Source organism: Balaenoptera acutorostrata, chromosome 7, assembly GCF_949987535.1.
Source record: "Balaenoptera acutorostrata chromosome 7, mBalAcu1.1, whole genome shotgun sequence".
Lineage (NCBI taxonomy): Eukaryota > Metazoa > Chordata > Mammalia > Artiodactyla > Balaenopteridae > Balaenoptera > Balaenoptera acutorostrata.
In genome coordinates, this window is record NC_080070.1 from 18,883,378 (window position 1) to 18,906,249 (window position 22,872).

Below are 22,872 nucleotides of genomic sequence, written 5' to 3' on the forward strand. Positions count from 1 at the left end.
TCCCTCTTTTCAACCTTTTCTATATATGTTTGGTCAGTTGTCTCTACCAGAGCAATTTTTAATATTTTGTTGGAAAATTGCCTGTAATAAGTATTTAAAAATATGAAATGGCTTTCCTCTTTAAAGAATGAAACCAAGACTTAATCTGAAATATGCATTTTGCTATACCATTATCTTTATTACATCAGATAGAACTCTTGTAATCAATATAGTACATAAAAATAAGTGAGGCAAAGACATTTGGAGGAATTCCATTTATTGTGGATGCATTTTCACAATATATATTTATTGCAGCGATCAATTATCAGTGAAAAATATCGTGTTTATAAAATTTTTAGGAATGGCAGATTCACAGAACATGCTAGTCACCTTGCAGTTTTACTTCTTAAAAAGATAACAAAGAGAATTGTAATCAAACAAGTAAACAAGGAATTTATTTTTCAAAAAATTAAATCCAAACTGAACAAAATTCTACCCTAAAACTTATTCCATCCAAATATTGGAATAAAAGTCAGGATTGATCGATATATTCTCTTCTTAAATTTAGACTTTCTAGAAAAAAATATATAATAGTGATCAGGAGAAGCTCTTATTCAAAAGTACAACAAAGAAATGTTATCTCGCCATAGGCCTTAATTCAAACTTTGATCCATTTCACTCGAATGCTGGGAGTCAATGCCAACTCAGGCACTGCATGTGAATTCTAGTTTATCTTATCATAGACTCATGTCTACTCTGTCATGGATGGGTGACTTGTGCAATATTGCTGGCTTTACTTTCTTTGGCCCAGATGTGCTAAAAGCTAGAGGATTCAACAACTCTACTGATTTATGAGGAAAATGGACTTTGGAAGGCACTGGTCACTCCTCATGCCAGCCCCATCCTGGCTAGCTCTCCCAGGGGAACACTGTGGATTAGAAAAGAGTCATTTGGGAGGCTCCCTCATTGTGGTAGGAATTGAGACTAAGACGATTTTGGTAAGTCATGAGGTATACGTTTATAGAACTACACTATATGTATATCTCTATGCTAGAACATATTGCCAAGACACTGGAGTACTCTTTTATCATCTATTGTGAAGAATAGATGAACGCTTATAAGCTAAAATAAGATCTGATACCTGGATTGTGTGTGTACAAATGACGAGTTGATAGACTCTTTGGGAAAAAGGTAAAACTAATAAAAATTACATATATTTTTTGAAAGTTCAACACATTATCAACTTATGGCAAGTGCCAATGACTAATAAAGGTAGAAAAGTTTAACTAAAAAGATGTTTCAGTATGTTAAAGATGGAAGTACTGTCATGACTCCTAAATATTGGCTTTTGCTTACTTTTCTGCTTCCAGAGATTAGCCAAAGTTGGTCGTAGTACACCTATTCATGGAATTCCAATCTGTACAACTTTGTCACTAAAATTCTCGTCTTTAAATTTTAGAGAAGGAAGAGACCTCAGACATCATCTAAGCCAACCAATTGTGAACTTGATTCTTAAGAATAAAGTTTGGAGCAAGCTTTGAGATTTAGTACAATTCACACTGGACTTCAAGACTGCTTTTAATTATAAACTAAATACTATGCTTTATAGAAAATGTCAATTCATTTTGACACTTCTAATCTCTTTCTTATAGGTTATTGGGCATTGGAAACATATCGATACCTATTCTGCCATGTTTCTATTGGCAAATATGAAATATTAATATAATATTGTGATTTTTAATTTTTAAAAAGCAGTGATATTGGCTAGTTACAGGGACATACTGCTAAATATAATAGCCTAGCACATAAAAAAGCTTTCTACCATTAGTGTGTTTGTATATGTGTATGCACATACATACATGATCACGTCATCTAAAATGTGGTTCACTATCACTACCAAAGAAATCCACAAAGCAACCAACCTAAAGAAATCAGTACCACTGTCAGCTAACATCAAAATCCAATTTAGATATTCATCAGCATGAAAAAAGTAATACCTTAACAGTACATCTTTTTTTTTTTTTTAAAGACAATCATTATTGTAGTATCTAAAATCTGAAATGGGTTACTTTCACAAAGTGTTATAATTGCCTACTAAGATAATTTCTTCCATGCTTTATTCTAAAGTGCAGAAACAACATGATTTCTGTATTTAAAAAACAAAAAAACAAAAAAAACACTATGGTTCATTTTTCTGGATACTGCACACATTCCTCAGGCAATTTTCAACTTGAATCTCCTTTTGTTGACTTCCGATGTGGTTGATATCACTGTTCAGACACAGAGTTATGATGATCAGTAGAAAAGTCTCTATTTCACAGCATGGGTTTCTTTAGAAACAGGCTCCTGTGCAAAGGCAATACTTTTACCATGAACATCTCTAGACCGTGATTATTAAATATAGTGATAATATACATGGGTTTACTGGGATAATGAAAAACAAAACAAAAGGAAATGAACCCAATTTAGTAAATCAACATAAATATAAAACAGAGCAAATTAGGCCTCTTCAACTGAGCTGGTCCAGCATCTTGAGCGGCTACTTTGGGTTCTTTCTTGAACTGTCTCAAACCTGCTAAGAGAAGAGAGCTTTAAGTCGTCAGGCCATGGTGTTTCAGCCAGACATTTTGTGTCAGAATTAAAAAAAAAAAAAAAGAATGATAATATGGCAGGAATAAATGTCTATGAAAGGGAGGATTATTTTTGGCATTCTATTCAAATATGCTCCTCTTCTTTCAGTCTATTGTTTCTTCTGTTGGTTTTTTTGCTTTCCTCTTTCTTTCTTCTTTATATTCCCCTTTTCATATCTTGATCTTGAGCCTTGCTCATGGCATTCAGGGTCAAGGAGGTTTTTTTTAAACACTACTTACTACAAGGGCCAGGACTCTATAATGTGTGTTCCAGGACAGGCACGCATGACTGAATGGCTGTCTCAGCCACATCAAGGCATGATGGTAAACTGGACTACGCTTATCTTTAGTTTTCTCCTATTTTTTCATTTCCTACCTCCTATTCTTATGCCCCTACCCTTGAAACTTATCTGACCAATGGTCTTATTGTACACCGTTTCTTTCCCTCAGCTAGCTGCTAAAAATTCTTGCTGAGGTATTCACAAATGTTAAAGTGTTATGAATCTGCAATTTCAAATGTGTTGTATAGTTTCATTTCAAAGGAATTACTGCGTGATACTAGTGAATTTGACATTTTGGACCAAAGGAGCTACCTACTTTGCTACCTCACAAACTCAGCTCTGGGCCTGCTGGTTATGTTATTATTATTACTGTAGAAAGAGTTTTGTGGTATAGACCAAGGAGGAGGGGACAGTATGTATGTGTATGAAGTCTCACCCTGTCACCGTCCCACATTGTACCACACACATTATTGCATAATTCCAGGGAGTACCATTCATGTTGTATATGAGTTGTGTTCTCTGAGACCTACCATTCCAGATCATATCTTTTTTTTTTAAATTTTTTAATTAATTAATTTATTTATTTATTTATTTATTTATGGCTGTGTTGGGTCTTCGTTTCTGTGCGAGGGCTTTCTCTAGTTGCGGCAAGCGGGGGCCACTCTTCATCGCGGTGCGCGGGCCTCTCACTATCGCAGCCTCTCTTGTTGCGGAGCACAGGCTCTAGACGCGCAGGCTCAGCAATTGTGGCTCACGGGCCTAGTTGCTCTGCGGCATGTGGGATCTTCCCAGACCAGGGCTCGAACCCGTGTCCCCTGCATTGGCAGGCAGATTCTCAACCACTGCGCCACCAGGGAAGCCCCCAGATCATATCTTTACTCTACTTCCTAGAACCCTGGTTCAGAGGAATGTTGTCCAGAGGGGATCTATTAAACCTGTGATGATGGCCTATGGACAGCTGACACCTCCTACTCAGAAAGGAGACTATATAAACATTTAGACTGTCATTTCTGAAAGGTCATTTCGCAAAGGGTCATAATGGCTTAGGCCAACAAAAGTTCATTCTTTGTTTAAAAAAAAAAAAAAAAAACTAAAAAATGATTCCCCTCCATTCCACCAGAAGAAAATTGTACAAGGAACTTTAGAACCTTACATTTTCTGCTGAATATGCAATCCTAAAAAAAAGCAGCATGTATAATTAAGAATGCAGGCTCAGAACAGACTGCCCGAGTTTAATCCAGGCTTTGCTCCTTATTTGCCGTGTGACTTTGAGAAAGGTACTTAATCTCTCTGTGCCTCATTCGCCTTAGCTCTAAATGGGGGTAATAATAATGGTGATTGGAGGGTCAAATGAGATAATGTAGGTTGAGAAGGCATATAGTGGGTGCTCATTACATGTTAGTGGTTTGTAATGGTGAAAATTATTACTGGTACTTTGAATATATTTAGAAAATTTAACTAATAGAGAAGATGTAACACACTCAGGAAGCTGCACCAGACTTATCAGCATGTCGTAGAAAGTAGGAAAGAGGAAGCAATTCTCTTCCTTCGGTGAGCTGTACAGATTCTTCAGTTGCCTTTGAGATGTTCTTCAGTCCTGAGTTTGCTTAAAAAGTGCTTCTGGGTATAGAGCTCTACATCAGCCCATAAGCAGTCTATTCTAATCTTACTTATTGTTGCTCTCTGATTTTTCCCTTTTCAATTTTCCCTCTACCAAGGGAGAAGACTGGAATTATTACTTGAATGGGGAATTAGGAGTTGAATTAGCTCCTTGTACAACAAGGGGTCCTATTTTTAGTTTGTGCATCATTTAGATATTGACCAGAGGCCACTTTGTCAAGGATGAGCAAAAGGCCAAAGAAAGACAAATCCAAGCATTCTTAGCCATTAGTTTTCATAGGGTAGCAAATTTTGCTAACTTTTGAATATTATTTCAATTTTTTTGCCATATCAGCCTTGAGTCCTAGGCTGCTGGCAATGTAACCCCTTAGAATGGTTCCAGAAAGCAGCTTTGAAACTACTCAAGGAGATAGACATTCTTTCCTAGGCGATCTGCAAATTCTGATTTCCAAGCCTGGACCTTGTAAGGAAATGTAGACTATGGTTATACCACACAGCCTTCTGTTTTCAACACCCCTACCACTATGGTGTTTCTAGAATGTCTTACTGGGAACCATCCCACGGATCTAGACTATTTACCTTGTATGACGGACAAACCTACCATGCTGAAGGCTCCGTGACATTGCCTTTCACTGTACCATATACAAGTCTTTAGAAACTGATGGTTACCCAGACAAGACTCTGTGGATCGGCACTATTTCTTTTTTGACCCTGGGACAGCATACTGCAGGATACAGCAGGAAAAGAACCTGTGAAAAACAAATCTTCGGTAGATTACCTTAGTGGGGGAAGTGACCTTGTCCACAGATTGCTTTTCCCAGAGGTTCCGCTTGCCAGATACGTCTCCTGGCCTCAAATCCTAATGAAGAGAAAGCAGACAAAATTGATGGGTGGCTCTTTATATTTTCTAGCCAGGTCTAAATAAATCACCACATCTGTTGTTTGTGTATTTGTGTAATACACTTTATCCTAGTCATCTGAAATGGGTTAAATCAAAAGGATCGTTAGCCATTGTCTGTTTTTATACGGACCCTGACCTATGCTGTGACACGAGAGTGGGCTGAAACTATCCAGCATTTAGGTCCTGTCATTCACCAAGGACTTACTGTTTATTGACCAGTAAAATTGGAATATAAGCATATTTAAAATGAGATAGCCAATTTTTAACTTTCTATGTCCTTAGAAGTGAATCGAGCATAGGTTAGTTTTAAATAATTTTGGGGGGGTTGGATAAGGACCTCACCCCTTGCCAATTAACTTTTCTTCGGTGCCTTGCCCACGGCCCCCAGCCCTTATGACTTTAATGCGTACCAGCTGGACTTCCAATGGCCAACACTGCATCTCTTTGCATGAGGACTTCCTCTGGCTGCAGATGCCCACTTTGCTCCCAGGAGGCAGGCTGGACATCCAGAGAGTTAACAACACCCCCAGGAGCAGTCTTCAACCACTCACCCATGAGATTTGGTGCAAGAATATTTCTCAGACTCTCTCACGCCTCAGGTAGGATAACTCGGAAGCATGTGTTTTGTGGTGGCTTTCAGGATTTCCCAGCAGGATTATGTTTAACAGCCCATGTAGTGAATTGCTTAATAAACATTCTTTATTGGCTGCCTCACTTCCTGTAGTGTTTTCTTCATGTCTCAAGTAAACTACTTGCACACGAACCAGTATTTTAGGGTTTGCTTCTGGACAGCCCAATCTAAGACATTTTTCTAATTGCACTTTCCTCAGATTAAAATCATTTTGTGTTTCCTGAGGAGCAAGGGGTAATTCAGAAGTGTATCAGGAGCACCTAGCTCCGTGAAATTAAACATTTACTACAAAGTGTACCCATAAGAGAAAGTGACAGTTGATGACATACGTGAGAACATGTAAAGATCTTGGGAAGAAAACACTAAAATATGGTCGATAACAGCTATATATCTTTGAATCTTTATTTACTACCTCATAATTAATTTGGTTTGGATAAGGATCCAAATTTCTGTTTCCATTTACTCTTCTTCCAGCATTTGCTTATATGAGTACTTGGCAAAGGTAGTTTGTAGAAAATAAATGTGTTTTACTGAAATAGTAATGTTTATTTTGGCAAACCCTTTTCTCATTAGGAAGGCAAAGCTAATAGCAACTACATTTATCCATGGACACCAGTCTAAATGGACATGTATTTTTTTTAATAGATACTATTGAGACTGCAACACTAGAAATGCACTGGTTAAAAACAGTACCATGTGAAGCAGTTCAGATTTGCCTTAATCTTACTGAATTTCTGGATTTTCACTGTGACATGGATTCCTGATATTCTATTAGAGAGTTACACCTATTTAACTTGGAACCAGTAAGCAACAAATCAGATTGTTTTTGAAGAATTCCACTACATATGCCAATGTAAGTAGAAGCTGCCAAATTGTCTGGAAGACTGTTTTAAAAATTTGGAAACTATAATTAGGAACATGCTAATGGAAGCTCTGGAAAGTGGCTATTACTACTTTATTTGATTCATATAAGAAAAATATTTTTCTTTCACATGAATACCCTTCTACTAAAGAAAATGAATTGTATTTTCCTTGAATCCTACCTATGAATCTTTTGAGATCACTTAAAGAGTTTAAAGAGTCCATTTTAAGAAAATATTAACATCTGAGTGGTAAATTGGCATCTTAAATCAAATGGGAAATATAAATGAAATTACCTGACCAGCCTACATTTTAGAGAAAGACCCACTCCAGAAGAAGAGGGAGAAATGAAGGCAGGGAAGCAGGTTTCCAGTCAACCAGAGATCAAAGAATGAAGCAGAAAATTCAGCTGAGAAAGACAATGCTGGGTTTTTTTTAAACAGAAAGAAAGACAAATTAGCATTTTAATTGCTGTATATAACATGTAGTTTAGACACAAAGAACAGACTAACCAGATACAACAGACATACTTAGAATTGAATTCCAGTTACAAAGTTACAGTGAAGTCCTATAAATTCTACCCACGAATAGCAATAGACGTCCCAGTAAAGAATCAGGTGTAGATCAATGTTTAAATAAGTTACTAGTTTTCAGAGACCCAAATAATATTGATTTGACAAGCTTTTGAGCACTTTTAACTCTAGGAAAATTAATGCATAACTAGTAGCAGAGGATGGGTTTTCTCTTCAGTGAATTTTAGAACTGGACACTAATCCCATGGATTACTCTTTTCCTGGTTCTTGAGGTTTCACTGGGTGAGCACTATTTTGGTAAAAGAATTTCTCTCTGATTTTTCCTTAATGGCCACATGCCATACATCGGCAAACACAAACCCAGGCTTTCCCTTTCACCCATACACGCCAAGGAATATAAACAAGGGGTTGAGAATAAATCACCTCTGGTCCCAAATTAGAAGGGAGCCTTTGGGAGCCTCCTATTTGCTGCTGTCTTTAGGTAATCCTCTGACATCCTGGGTTCAGGGTCAGTCTGACCAGAATCCCAAGGGTGTCAAACTCACATGCCTGCCATGAAGGGCCAGGCTGGAAACACATGCCTGAAGAGGCTGGTGTAAGAAAATTTTAAAAAAAAAGGAATCAACAAGTTAAAGAATGCATGCCTCCACACCTTAAAAACATGTTCAAATTATCATTTAAAAGAAGGAATATAAAGCACAATGGCCCTGACTGCACAGATCTTAGCTGCAGGCCGCCAGTGTGAGACCCCCCTGGACAAGACCTAGACAAAAATCTTTGCTTGACCTGTCTTTCTAAGCTGCCTTCCGGGACTTAACCTTTTGCCTGACAAGTTTTATGTATCTGCAGGATCCGTCCAGCCCTTTCCAGCAGTTCGGACATTTTCATTTCTTTTCTGCTGGATCCGTAGTGTCTGTGAGTTACCCTCCTGCCTTACTAAATTCCAAGTTATATCTTTCCCCAAAGAGACTGCCATACTGCTATTCATGACGGGGAACATTGCTGGGCCTACTGCTCTTGGGATGTGCACAAAGCTCAACGTTATATATTAAGTACGATCTACTCAAACTGCCCTTTTATTTACAACATCAATTACACATTGCTTTGTTTCAACCTGGCCTTTATTCAGGAAGCCACACTAGTCTACCAAATCCAATGGGACATGGGGAAAAAGAGATCATTATGATGTATACTACTTGCCACATTCTTCTTGCCTTTTCTCCTCTATCCTCTAGTAGACGGTCTAGCAAATTACTTACTAAATATTAGATAAAGCAGGCAATGATTTTGTAATTTCCCTGTAATGCCTTTTTGTCCTGCCACTTTTAGGAGGCCATCAATAACTCCAGAAAATGGGGCTTTCTGTGGAAACCTTGACTCATTTATACCTATTGTTATAATAACTGTATTGAATCTTTTTAACCCTCCCATTAGGGTGACATAGATGATAGGCTTATCAGTTAAAGTGTTGATAGAAGAGTATGGGTCAAATCCTGAACCAAATACATGAGTATAATCTGGGATAGAAATGAAACAGGTTGCAAATACATGTGAAAAAGTGACCATCTCCTTTAGCAATGTACCATACTCATCAAAGAAGAAAAACATATACCCTTTTCTCTTTATCTTTGCTGTCATAAGAAACCTTCAGTGTGTCCACGAACTTGCTGAACTTGTATTATATGCAGTGTTTTGGGGGAGAGGGTCTTTACATTTCATTGGGTTTTCAAAGGCGTCCATAATTCAAAAAGGTTAATAATCACTGATCTGGAACCACAAAACTTTATATAACTGCCATTTAAAAAATAATTTCCACTCTTTATGTCACCTGGGGTGTTGGGGAAACTTGAGGCACTGAAGATCACATACCTTGTGGGTATGATCCCTCACCTCGACTGTCTCCTTTTATAGGGCCCCTTTCCTATATCTACTGGGAGAGGAAAAAGATTTTCTTTTCAATATATTAAGACTGTCCAATTGTAAATTGGGTTTACATTAGTTTTATACCTCTTGAGAGGCCCGTATGCAGAGAATCTCAAGCTGAATATTAATTGACTACAAGGAATTGTACCGACGAAAAGTATGGAAATATTTCCATTCTTTTCTTTTTAAATTGGAAAAGTGATAAAACTTTAGTGAATTTGGAGATTAAATATAGAGCAAAGGGATGCAATTAAATGCTCAACAGTGCAGAGGCCTAGGATTTGGAAAGCTTTTCTTCTACCTCTGGAATGGGGTGGTTGTGACCAGAGTTTTTGCTGCCTTGGGCACCAGCAAAGGTATAAAAGCCAACTTCACAGAGAAAGTTCACCAGTATACAGTAGGGAGCTTAATAAGTTTTTGATTATAACGATAAATGCAAGGTAATGATCAAATACATTCAATGAAAAGGTTAAAAGAATATTTTTATAGTAAGATAGCCACACTTAATAAGAAAATTTTAAATTTCCAAAAATAACATTCATAACCAGATTTTATAGTTTCTAGTCTTACGTTTTTGTTTTTTTTTTAAATGGCTTTCCTTTGGAGGTGTTGACAAGAAAATTACAGCAATTATTTCAACAACTACCCAGTAACTGTATTTTTGTGTTAAGTTACAGAAATTAGGCAAATTAGAAAACATGGGTTCAAATAGCCAACATACACATTCTTCTGGGAATAAGTCTAGGGGTGCTCTTGACAGAGAAATGGCCAAGATAATTTGACATTTTCATTTTCAAATTCCTATCTGTAATTTATAGAATAGAAGCTAAACATGCAGACCAGTTAAGAGTGTAAATCTGAACTGCCTCAACGTTCTGGGTGGAGAGGTGATGGTCCCATTTTACCTTCTGGGTAAATATAGTGCTCGGGACTGTTCTCTCTCAATCTGAAGCCCTCCTTGTTTGTTATTCAGCAGTCACGACCAAGAACAGGGGCCTTGTTTTTCCCAGGCAAATAGACCAACAGCCTGTTTTCTTCTGTTGCTGGAAGCTGAGCTATGAGAGAAATTCAGAAGAACCTGGAGCTACTTACAGAAGGTTTGGGAGCAGGTGACTTGTTTCCATCTGGGGTTTTGGTTAGCCATTCATTGATGCGGCTGGAGACCCCCACCTTTAAGCCAGCTGTTTCCTACAAAAGGCCAAGCATCTAATATTAAAGAAAAAAAACAAAAAACCTACCTGGAAAGAAAATTTCAAAGCAACCTCAAAATATTATCCAGTATTGTTTCACATAACACTGATCAATTATTGATCATTATATTGAATATTTTGACAAAAATAAACCTTAAACCTGATATTTAAAGAGTATGTTATCTGGTGTTCTTCCCCCTGCACTTCTCCTACCCCCAACCCCAAGGTCAGTGATTAACTCCGGGTACCGTATTTAGAGGCCTGTAGCCAGAGCACAGTGCATAGTCTATTAGCCCTAGGAACACATTCTCCCTGAGCTTGCTTTTTGGTCATTGCAAAAGAAAGTAAGAATTATACCTTTTTCACTGCTTTTGTAATTAACTATGTGATTCCTAAAAAAAAAAAAGAAAAAAGAAAAAAGAAAAACCCAACCTCCAAAATTAAAAGACGGCAATCCTCTGCTCACCTTATTTGGCGTGCCTGATGCAGTGGGTGATGAGAACACATTGCCTTTCTCCCACATGCTCTTGATGTTGCGGACACCTTCGGCAGGAACAGGAAGGTCCGAGGCTGCTGGCTTCGTAGGTTTTGCAGTTTTTGTTCCCTGAAGTATATGAATTATTTTTAGGATTGGTGCTGGTAAGTTTGCACTCGTAAAACTATAGTAAGCTTGTCTTCTTCAACACTATCACTTAACAAATTCACTGTGTAAATGCCTTCACCAAAAATGAGAGTCATAATTTCTGTTGTGAAAGTACATTCTGATGACATCTCTACCTCCAAATAAACCATTGTATCTACTTCAGAGAATCTTTCGAAAGTGAAATATGCTTTTCATTGGGACTCCATTTCTTGTTAAGGTGATATGCTACTTCATTGCTACAACAGACACTTCTTGAATGCCTGCTGTGTGCAGGGCACTGTGCCAGGCCCTGGGGACGTGGTGGTACGCAAGACAGTCCGCTCTGTAAGCTGCAGTGGACTGACGTTAATAGGAGAGACAGTAACTAGTTATACACTATTATTTCACATTGCAGTAAGTGCTATGAAAGATGAGTGTGGTGCCGTAAGCACGCCAAGAGAGCACACGAGAGGACAACGGTACTTAGTTTAGGGGGCAAAGAAGGCTGCTCTGAGGATGTGACATTCAAACCCAGATCTGATGGAAGACTTGAAAGAGGCTGGTGAAGGAAGGAGAACACACCGTTCCACACAGAGCTAACAGTACATGCCAAGGACCAGAGACGGGGGTGTGCTAAAAGACTGAAAGACTGAGAGACCACCGCATGGAGATTGGAAGGAGGAATGAATGGGTGTAAAAAGAAAGGTGTGCATTCAAGATACTTTTCCAGCAGTAGTGATAGGCATACCCCAAATCATGCAGTTTCTCTGCTAGTCCTGCTTTGGGGCCTGTGGCATGTGTCATCAAGGTGGGCAGCCAGGGTGAGTGGCACCATTGCTGGACTATGTGAAGGCTGAAGCCACAGTTTTGGCTTCATTAACCCTGTTGGAGCTGTGATCAATTCAACCACAGAAAATAACTATCTGCAGTTTGTCTTATAATTTAGTGGCCATTTAATCTTCTGAAAATCTCCTCTTGAATGTTAAGACTTGATTATTCACTTGATAAATCATCCAGACCTCTCTCTTTCTTATTCCCTCTTATCATTTGCTGTGAACTATTTTATAGGTATCTCCACTCTGCAGTACAAAGGAGAGGAGAAATCAAATCAAACTGATCCAATTACTTCATAGCAGGCAACTAAAACCACTGACTAAAGTCTACACAAAGGAGAAAAAAACCAGGATCACGCCTTGATCAATGGCACCCTACCCTCTTAGTGCTTTGGTACTTGGAAATATAGTACATTATTTCTGAATAGAGTAACACCCCTAGGTCAACTGGGTAGAAAAAATGTTGGATTAGACAGAAGCATAAAACTATGATCCTTCATGTATAAAACAATTAATTTGAAATTCATTAAATTCCAGCTGGCTATCATCTTTATATTAATTTATACTACCAATTTATTTGATAATAAAATTTTTATAGATAAAAGAGGACTAATCATGGTTGTAAGGGACCTGTTTAAACTATATATGGGAACACCTTTTATAAGGAATTAAGAATATTGAAGATACACTTGTGAACACATAAATAATATATTTAAATAACAATAAACTCATTCTTTAAAAAAAGTAACATCTTCACTAAAGAATACAGGTGGAAAGTAGTAAACAATAATTTATTTAAAACTCTTCTATAATGTGTCTTTATTATTGTTTTCTCTCTAACTAGTTATAAAACATCATTAACATTCTAACACTACTGGACTTGATTATTGTCCTAAGTGTTTCTATGATTATTTATATAATCAGAGTTGATTTCTGTTTGACCATAACTCTGAGGACATCTCTCACCTCAATTGCACTGGTGTATTGCTCCAGTCTGCTGTCAATCTTGGAGACGACTGCTGCTTGATGAGTTGATTTAACACCACTGCTAAGTAAATAAACACACACATACATACATAAAAATGGGAGAATTTTTCCATACATATAATGGCTGATGATTCGCAATTCAACAATCAACCATATTACCTTTTCTGCACAGACTTATTCAAAAATTCTGCTCGCTCTTCTATCTAGGAATTGGAAAAAAATAAAACCAGTTAATATTTTCAGTTTATAAACAGTGTTTCTCAGCCCATACTACTATCTTCCCTGAACCTGGGGAATAAAAGTACCAGAGAGTGTCAAAGAGTATGAGGGTGCTGTGCACAGCCCCTCTGCTAGAGAGGAAAACTACGTGCAAGGTATTTGATAATGAGGTTTGGGAGACGAAGGTAGGACTGGAAGAAGATAGAGAAATATGAAGTTCTGGAGACAAAGACTAGACAAAATGGAATTAAAATGCCTCTGAAATAATATAAATCAAGGGCAAAATAATTACATTTCAAGACTAAAACAATTTTTTTTTGTTTTCTGATTACTTTAAATTTTTTTCCATTATTTTTTATTGAGGTATAAATGACATATTACATTACATTAGTTTTAGGTATACAACATAACGATTTGATATTTATATATATAAGAAAGATAACCAGGAACTGTGAACTATTCACTTACTGCTTAGCCTGATTTTCTAATTTGACAGCTGTCAAACCTATTGCTGAACTTAATTTGCCCTGAATATAGGAGATGGGGGTGGGGATGAGTGAAACTGGGGCTCAGCTCATCAGGAATGGCTGAGGCCTCTCATGAAGGCCCTATTAGTCCAAGTGGGAAATAAGGAAATAAGCCCAGAGAAACCGCTATGGATATACACCAATAGGCAGTTTAGTCATTTTTAATAAATTCTTTTTTTAAAAGCCAGAAATTTTGCTACAACTAAAGCTGCTAAATCAAACATTATATTTTACTGAAACTGCATCACTGAAATCCAGATGTTCTTTATAAGTCAGCAAATATTTGTTGACTCCTCATGATACCCAACTCCAGGCTAGAAATATCCTCTGCCACGCATCACCTATCATCAGCAAATAGTAAAAGCTTCTTTGCATATGACTACATGTGCAAAGCACACAGGTCCATTTTCTGCCCTGTTCAGGGCAGCCAAGGAATCTACTAGGCTACAGTTACCCTAGGCTGGTGTGGTTGACCGTCCCCTACAATCTTTAAGATGTCATGGCTTTTTCTGGACTGTTGGCCTGGGACTCATGGATTATTAATAAATACCCTTAAGCTTTTTGGAAAACATGCTTCACTCCTAATATCAGTCGAATAATACTTTTAAAGATGTTAGTTAGGGCACTTCATCCTTTCCAATGATTTCTTACAAAGATAAAATCAAACTCATTAAACATAAAACTTTATGCAAAAGAATGCTATAGGTATGCCTGAGTTTATGAGATGTAAGGGGTCTTAAATCTTATTTTTCTGATTTTAACATAAACTTAGAAGTGCATTTCTGGAGAAAAAGTTCCCAGTTGAATGATGTAAAACACATTAGAACCACGCAATGCACTGGCACTTTTAATATTATTCATCCATCTATCCATCCTGATTTAACCCTGCCAACCTGTCAGTCAAACAACCAACCAACCAATAAATTATATGTGAGTACCTATTATATAAAGTTGAACACCCAACGATGTATAAGACAGGGTTCCAATTCTTTAAGGAGTCAGTAGGGGAGACTAGTAGAACATATAAATGAAAAATTTTAAATTCAGTGGTAGGTACCATATTAAAGATAAGAAAATGGGGGAATTCGAGAAGGCTTTTCAGATGTTCTGGTATTTGAGCTGAGATCCGTAGTTTATAGTTTACACAGCTTTATAAGTGAGTTCATGAAAGTGAGGGTGGGAGTGCATGAGTTAGAGGGGGGAGGACATTTCTAGCAGAGCAAACACATATACAGAGATTTGGGGAACCAAGAGGCACGTAGAGTGGTGGGACTGAAGACTGGAGAAGCGGTCAGCGTGGGGGAAGGCCAGTGGAGACGGGAGGCAGAGGTGAGACTTGTTCTTTGTAGCACCTCTAGCATCATTCTGACTCGGGGATCATCTTAACCTTGGCCATCACATTTATTCTCATTACAGAGGCTCTCAGACTCTACCTTCTCCTTTTGTATCTACAATATTCAATACAGCTTGACTTCATTATCACATTTTATCTGGATTTACCATCCTTTACTGATGTACTCTTGTTGGAAAATTCCTGCCCTTAGTGACTCTGGGTAATGTAACAATTTGTACTAAATTTGTAAATTAAATCTCCTGCCTAAGGAGTTTAAAGGGGGAAATTGGTTCTTCTGAAGACCAAGAGGTGGCAGTGTTGTCCCAGAAAAACTCAGGGGAAAACCCCCACACATTTCAGCAAACTGGCGCTCTCCTTACTCCACACTCCTTCCACCACCAGTATATGAAAACAATAATAATAAAAACAAAATTCTAAATTTAAATTACTTAAAACTTATTCTTTGTATGTCTTATGTAAGAAAAATCATTCACTGCTAGCATAATTTAACCATGAGAAACCAGGTTCTGAGCTTCTCAGACAAGGAATATAAGTCATGAGAAATTAACAAAATACACCAGTTGATAATATCTTGAGGTCAAATATCAAATGTTTCTCCTCCCACTGGCATTTGACAATGTTAGCTTGTGACCATTTATAAAAGTTGCAGGGCCAAGAGTACCAATAGTTGCAGGAATTCAATTGTAGGACATGAAATTAAGTTCTAAAACAAGAGCCACAGCAGGTTCTTCAAGGCACATACTATGGAGAAAAGCACTAGACTGTCTGTTCTTGAAAGCATGTCTCTGTTACACAGAAATTAAAAATGTGTTTTTTCTTTTTTACATATCAACTTTGATTGCTCACATGTGCCTCTCTACCAGAGTGAGTAGACAAATGGCTTTCTGGGAACCCAGGAGTCTGGCTGATGGAAACACTAGAGAAGTTAAGTTGGAAACTTGGTAGAGAGATGGCTGGAGGAGGATGGGTTGCAGTTTCTTCGAAAAAAAAGAGTACAAATTCGAAGTCTAGATGACTACTACTTTCCTCATGTTCCCAAGACAGTTCAAGGAAAGCTTAGCTTGAGTGGCATTTGAAGGAAGGTTGAAAGAGAGAGAACATGGTTTTCTTTAATTATTGATGAGCCAGGAATAGAAGGACCCAGACTGAGGAGGGACCTGGTGCCTGCACAGAGATGGTCTGAACTGAGCAGGGTTTGCCTTTCTGCTCTTTCTCCTACAGCAGGGGTACGCAAACTATGGCCCATTTGCCCATGTCCTCCACCCACCCAAAAGCTAAGAACATTTTACATTGTTAAGTGGTTGGAAAAAAATCAAAAGAATATTTTGTGACATAGGAAGATGTTATGAAATTCAAATTTCAGATCCGTAAATGAAGCTCACCTACTCAACAAAGCCTCTCTCTCTTCCTGCTCCACTCAGACACCTCACTGAGCTGGTAGTCTGCACTTCATTACCTTTGTAATTCTTGAATTCTCCTGAGGCAGTCAATTATATTAGTGCCCTAGAGGCAGTGACCTTGCTTTGTGCTTCTCGCCTTCATAGCACATAGCGCACATTAGATTTGTTATAAATATCAAACATTAAATAAGAAAATCCCCCTGTGGTTTAGTTTGGAGTCCCACTGAAGCTGCTCTTGAGACGAGGGTTCAAGTATAAGGAGTTTATTTGGGAGGAGTTAGAACTATGGTGGACTGGGACCCAGACCATTCTAAAGACTAAGTGAAGTTATCTGGGGATAAAACATACTGTTTTTCATGTGAAACAGGTAATAACTGTAAAATGTAAGTAACTGGCTTTTGATCATTTTAGTGTGGACATTAGACCTCACACACAATGATACACACATGCACACATTAACCAGCTGGAGCCTGGCTATGATTCTATACTGGCTTTACCTGTTGTCAGTGCTTTGTAACCTAACTAGGTTGATGGAAAATGAGGGTAAAATAAAAATTGCTCAAAGTTCCAATCTCTGAAGATTCATTCATTCATGCATTCATTCAATAAATACTTGTTGAGTATTTTCACTGTGTCAGGTACTCAAAACATGCTAACTGTATAAGCAAAAATAAGTATTTGAGTCTGCGCTCTTGTTCCTCCATGGCAACCATCCCATCATCTCCCTGAGTCAGCTCCTTCCTGCTCATTCTCTTTTCTTTCAGCAGCACTTCCAAGTCACTAGGAATTATGCTCTACGAAGGCAGTAGTCGGACCAAACTCATCCTGGGAAAGGAGCCTATCCGAGTCACATTTCATCTCCTCCCATGATAACAGCTTTAAAATTTGACATGTACCATTTCCAGTCTGTGCTGCTCTTAATAATGACAAAGGAAAAAAATGAACATTAGCATGAAAAGCAGCTTAAACCTTTAAAATAAATTTGCCCACTTTATAAACTTTAAATGTTTCCATTTTTATTTGCTCAAAGTAATAAGGCATGTGGAGGGCGTGGGTCAGTGAGATCCAGAGATAATCACCAAAGGTCTTTTTAATGTATACCAAAGATCTAATAAACAACAGACAAAAATTTCTCCACTTTATTTCTCTCCTTTCCATATCTTGAAAACAAAAAGAAGCTGTGAAATTGCTGAAAGAAGGAGCAAAAAGATAAATGAAGCAAAACTTCAAATAATCAATAACTAAATCAGGGGCTAAAATCACATTTCTATTATATTTTAATAGACATATTATACGAAGGTTTTCTGGGGAAAAAATACCTTGAGAGATGACCCTTTAGGAGTGAAACACTTGAAGGGCTTCTTGTCGTCTGATAAGCCATCTTCTGGCATCTTTTGGCGTTTCTCAGCAGCTTCTGCCCTTCGCCTTTCAATCTCTTCCTTTAGCCTCCTCTTCTCTTCCTAAGAGAGAAAGAACAAATAACAAGGACGTCAATATCAGCTTCAAGCCAAAAGGAAAGAGTGCTGTAGGGGAAAGCATAGTCCCAGAGGAAAAAGACCCAGGTTCTAGAAAGGATGCTATCCCTTCCTCAAGGGTGGCACCAGAGGTTAAGCCTGAGCTTTTGAGTCTAACTGTCGACAAGCACTCTGGGCTGCCCCTTCTCAACTGTGCGACCTTGGCCATGTTACTCACCTGCTCTGTGCCTAGGTTTCCTCATCTGTAAAATGGGGATGATAATAATATCCACTGACGAGGGCTTCTACGAGGACTAAATGAGGAAGCCCCTGTAAAATGCGTGGACTAGCGCTCAGTGTGACGATCGGCATTGCCATCATCATCCTGTCAAGTCATCTGAGACTGACCTTCCATTTTGTGCATGTAAAATAAGTATCCCTTCTGCCTGCTTCCTAGGAGTGTTGCGAAGACAAATGAGATGATTTATGTGCAAAGTTATACAAATGTATGTTACTATATTTACTAAATTGTACAAAAGACAACTTCATGGTTGTCCCCACCTCAGTTGAGTAGATTATTTTAGATGGTTTGACAAACCTGAAATGGTGTAGATATTGCACCCTAGTGGTGAAATCACAGATGTTTACAATCTGTCTCATTAACCCCTCTGTGCCTTCACTCCCGGCCTAAAATACTCTCCCCTGTCTTCTCATCAAGCTGCATAACCTCTATGAACAATTTTCTGAGAGATTTATGTAGTCTTTGTAGTTTTCAAACTGGATGTTCTCAAGCAGGGACCGGATGTTCATCTCTCAGAGGATGTTGCAGAAAGATCCTGTGCGTTATGGACTGAATATCTGTGTCCCCCCAAAATCCATATGTTGAAATCCTAACCCCCCCAAAGTGATGGTATTAGGAGGCGGGGCTCTGGGGAGGTGATTAGATCATGAGAGTGAACATTTATGAATGGATAGTGCCCTTGCAAAAGAGGCCCCAGGGAGCTCTCTTACCCCTTCTGCTCTGTGAGGACACAGTGAGAAGACTGCCATCTGTGAACTGGGAAGTGACGTCTCACTAGACAGAGAATTTGCTGGACTCTGATCTTGGACTTCCTAGCCTCACAACTACAAGAAATAAATTTCTATTGCTTATCAGCCACCCAGTCTATGGCAGTTTGTTACAGCAGCCAGAACTAAGACACTGTGCTTGTAGGGGGTTAGACCAAATCATCTTCTAGGTCCAATCCACTTCTCAGAGTTCACATTTCTCTTCTGCTTTCATTGATATTCTGCTCCTCTAGATAACAATAATAACAATAATGATAACCATGACTTCCTGAGTGCCTATTATGTACAAGGCACCCTGAATATAATGATTTAATCATCGCCACAATCCTGAAAGTAGATATTTCACAGTTAAGGAAAAGAGGTCTCAGAGTAGTCCAGTGACTCTCCCAAGGTCCCAGCTTGCCAGTGCCAGAGTGTCTGATTCTAAAGCTCTATCATCCCAATTACTTCCTATCCAAAGATCATTGGCTCATTAAGAGCTGGAGTTGAAAGAGACCTTGAAATAATTTATCCAAACTTTCCACAGTTCAGGGAATGTTTGTATAGGGTCCATGTCGGAAAGTCATCTAAAGTCTTTTTACATATTTTTTAATGATGGGAGAGCACTGTCTCCAAAGATTTGTGGGAAAAGCTCTAGGCTGAGTTGGAGAAGCTGGGTCTCAGTACCAATTCTATCACTTATTAGTCAAGTAACTTCACACAGGTTACTCAAACTATTTGATTCCAAACTTCTTTGTCTATAAAATGAGAATAATGTACCTTAGGATGAAAGGAAAAAATGCACCTTGTGAACTGTAGCAATGCTTACAGTAGTTGGTTAAGCACTTGTTCAGTTTTCAAAATTTGCCTTCTTGTAACTTTATCTGTTGTTTTCAGTTCTGTTTAAAAAGACGGAACAAATTCATCTGTTGGTGATTACGGGGTTGCTGCTACATGCCTGGCACTGGGCTGGGCCCTGGGTATACAGTAACGAACCTGTGAAAATCTAGCTACTTACTCTTCCACTTAAAGCACCCCAAAACTATTTTTGAAAATCTTCTCTATAAAACCTCTTCAAATATCAAAAAAACAACTATCATGATTATGTGACTCGGTTCTTGTAACCAATCTGCAGACTTTTTCATCCTTCTCTGCTAACTGTTCTTTATTGGGGGACATTACAGGGTCATGGATTCAGACAAGTGGGACCTGGGGAAAATGACAAAAACCTCTCTGTGCCTCAGTTTCCTGATCTGTAAAATGGGGATGAGAAGATTACCCATATCAGAGAGTTCTTAGAACTGCATAAACTAATGTGGATAAAAGCTTTAGAACTATGCCTAGCACACAGCAAGCTGATTAACCTTCAAATGTATTTGTAAGAATTCATGTTCAAAAGAGCAGCAGCAGTTCACCTGGGAAGAAACTATTTCCGGGGCTGGAAGGGTCACCGGAGACACGTCCGCAGGGGCTTGGGGAAGACACGACGCCCGCCGGGCCGCGCTGCTCCCGCCTTACCTCCTCTCTGACCTTTCGCTCTGCTTCCTCCTGCCTCCTCCTCTGCTCCTCCTCCTCCAGGACCTTCCTCCGCTCCTCCCTCTTCTTCTTCAGCTCCTCCAGCTCCAAGGCTGCCTCCTGCTGCTTTTGCTTGAGCTTCTCGAACTCCTCGCTTTCAGTTTCCCCGCGGCGGCGGCGCAGCTCCTCCAGCCGCTTGCCGGCTTCCACTTGGGAAGCAGCTTCAGCCTCCTTGGCCTCGCTGGCCCTCCCTCCAGGGCGGCTGCAAAGGAGTTGGACACACGTCTGCCTTGCAGCTCCCCTCCTCCCGCCTTAGGGAGGGGATGTCGGTCTGCAGGCTTTGCATCCCACACCGAAATCTCCTCTGCCCTCACTGGACAGTGGGTCCTCACACCTGTCCAAGGGGTAAGTTGGGGTCCACCTGGAATCTCCAGGTCTGAATCTGAGCCCCTGCTCTGCCACTTACCCTGGGTTTCCTTGACTGAACAATGGGGGCAAACAGGCACTGTTGGTGGGATTCTAAATTGATGCAGCCACTATGGAGGCTCCTCACAAAATTAAAAGTAGAACTGCCATATGACCCAGCAATTCCACTTCTGGGTATTGAGCCAAAGAAAATAAAAACAGTGACTCAAAAAGATACATGCACCCCCATGGTCGTGCAGCATAATTTACAGTAGCCAAGGTATGGAAACAACCCAAGTGTCCATTGATGGATGAATGTATAAAGAAAACGTGGTAAAAATACATACAATGGAATATCATTCAGCCACAAAAAGAAGAAATCTTGTTTAAATACTCATTAACAAGTAGTGAAGGCATTCTTAACTGTATCTGAACATAGCCCATTTCTGACACTTTTGTAACAGATGAATTACTACAGTCTAGTATCATTTATTCCATGTAGAGAATGGCACAGTGTTTCTAGCTATGAAGCAAGAAGAATAAAACAGAAAATGAGTTCAAGATTACACAGTTACCAATATTGATCTTATGTGTACGTCTCATGCTTTTAAAATAATGAGGTACGTCTCATGCTTTTAAAATAATGAGGTAGTTCTGAATAAACTATGTCCTTTAGGACTATGCATTTCAAGCTGCAGGTTGGAAAATCTATTTAGTGGACTGTAATTAGTGTTTAAAAAATGAACTAGAAAACATCAGAGGGCATTGCATGGAACAAGGGAAAAGACCATTTCTTGATGTGCTTGTTTCGATTATAAATATATATGTAGATGTGTAATGGGTTATGATGTAAAATTTCTTACTAGAAGTTGAGGTTAAAAAGTTAAAGAATATTGTGCTAGGTTCTTGATGGCTAAAGATGAACTTTTATTTTTAACTCATTCAAGGTTAGAGCGTCCCTTAGAACTTGGTATTGCTTTTTCAGTCCTAAAGGCCCATAGGCCTGTGCCTACAGACAGGAACTCTCCCCTTTCAGTTAAAGTCTCTCTATCTTCAGAGATGAGTTTGCTCTCTCTTTGTGTTCATCGTGTTAGTGTCTGGTAGGACTGGCAAACACATGCCCAGAGAAACTTCTCTGGATTCCACTACGTGTCACTCAGTCTTTATATTGGGCATTCAAATGCCCATCATTAGGGACTGGTTAAATAAATCATGACCCATCCACCCAGTGGGACACTCTAACATTAACTGTAGGCTTATATTCACTGGTATAGAAGGCTAGCTAAGACACATTGCTATGCACAAAGCAAGAATCACTTTAAAATAGAGATTTATAATTATATACACATATACATACTATATGTATATGTGTGTGTGTGTTTTGAATGTATATACATAGAGAGCATCTGGAAAAAATGTTACTGGTGGTTTCCTTGGGTGATGGGTACTTAACTTGCTCCTTGAATTGAGATTTTCATGTCACGTTTTAGAGAAAACAATTTAGCTATAAGAAAACGGGTCTATCAAACGGAACAGTAATTAAATCAAACAAAAGGAGCTATGCTCAAAACAGGAACAAGAGTTCTGTCCACATCACCTCTGCTCAGATATGCAGGCATGCCCTCAGCATTAGGGTAGCACTAATATGGAAATTTCTTCCAGAAGGTTCTTTCCTCTATCCTTGGCTTCGCTAGGTGAAAGTTGAGATGAACATCAGACCTTTCACCATGAACACAGTTTGTTTTCAGTTAGACTATTAGGCACTAAGCTAAGGTAAATAGAGGCTCTTACTCCCTTCCTGGCTCCTCACCTTGTAACCATATGGAGCAAAACGAGGCGTCTCTGCTTCTATCGGCATCAACTTCTAATTGAAACTAAAACTAAGGTATGTTGGCAGCTAAACAAAAACTAACACTATGGTGGCAGCTTGTTTCATTTTTCTTCTGCCCAGACATAGAAA

General features: G+C 38.9%; 1 protein-coding gene across 11 annotated transcripts in view; it reads right to left on the bottom strand.

Annotated features, from left to right (window-relative positions):
- Positions 1-239: 239 nt before the first annotated feature.
- Positions 240-22,872, bottom strand: part of CALD1 (caldesmon 1) — a 182,810-nt gene continuing 160,177 nt past the window's right edge. For 7 of the 11 annotated variants that reach the window (XM_057550103.1, XM_057550102.1, XM_057550106.1 and 4 more), the window contains 8 exons: positions 20,511-20,769; positions 17,811-17,951; positions 13,151-13,194; positions 12,971-13,052; positions 11,016-11,153; positions 10,452-10,547; positions 5,246-5,369; positions 2,705-2,799 (listed from right to left, as the gene is read on the bottom strand). In XM_057550103.1, the coding sequence (XP_057406086.1) occupies positions 2,720-2,799; positions 5,246-5,369; positions 10,452-10,547; positions 11,016-11,153; positions 12,971-13,052; positions 13,151-13,194; positions 17,811-17,951; positions 20,511-20,769 (964 nt within the window). In that variant the 3' untranslated portion in view covers positions 2,705-2,719. Of the gene's footprint in view, positions 2,555-2,704; positions 2,800-5,245; positions 5,370-10,451; positions 10,548-11,015; positions 11,154-12,970; positions 13,053-13,150; positions 13,195-17,810; positions 17,952-20,510; positions 20,770-22,872 lie in introns of those variants that run through there. The other 4 variants (XM_057550104.1, XM_057550097.1, XM_057550099.1 and 1 more) reach the window with 3 other exon arrangements.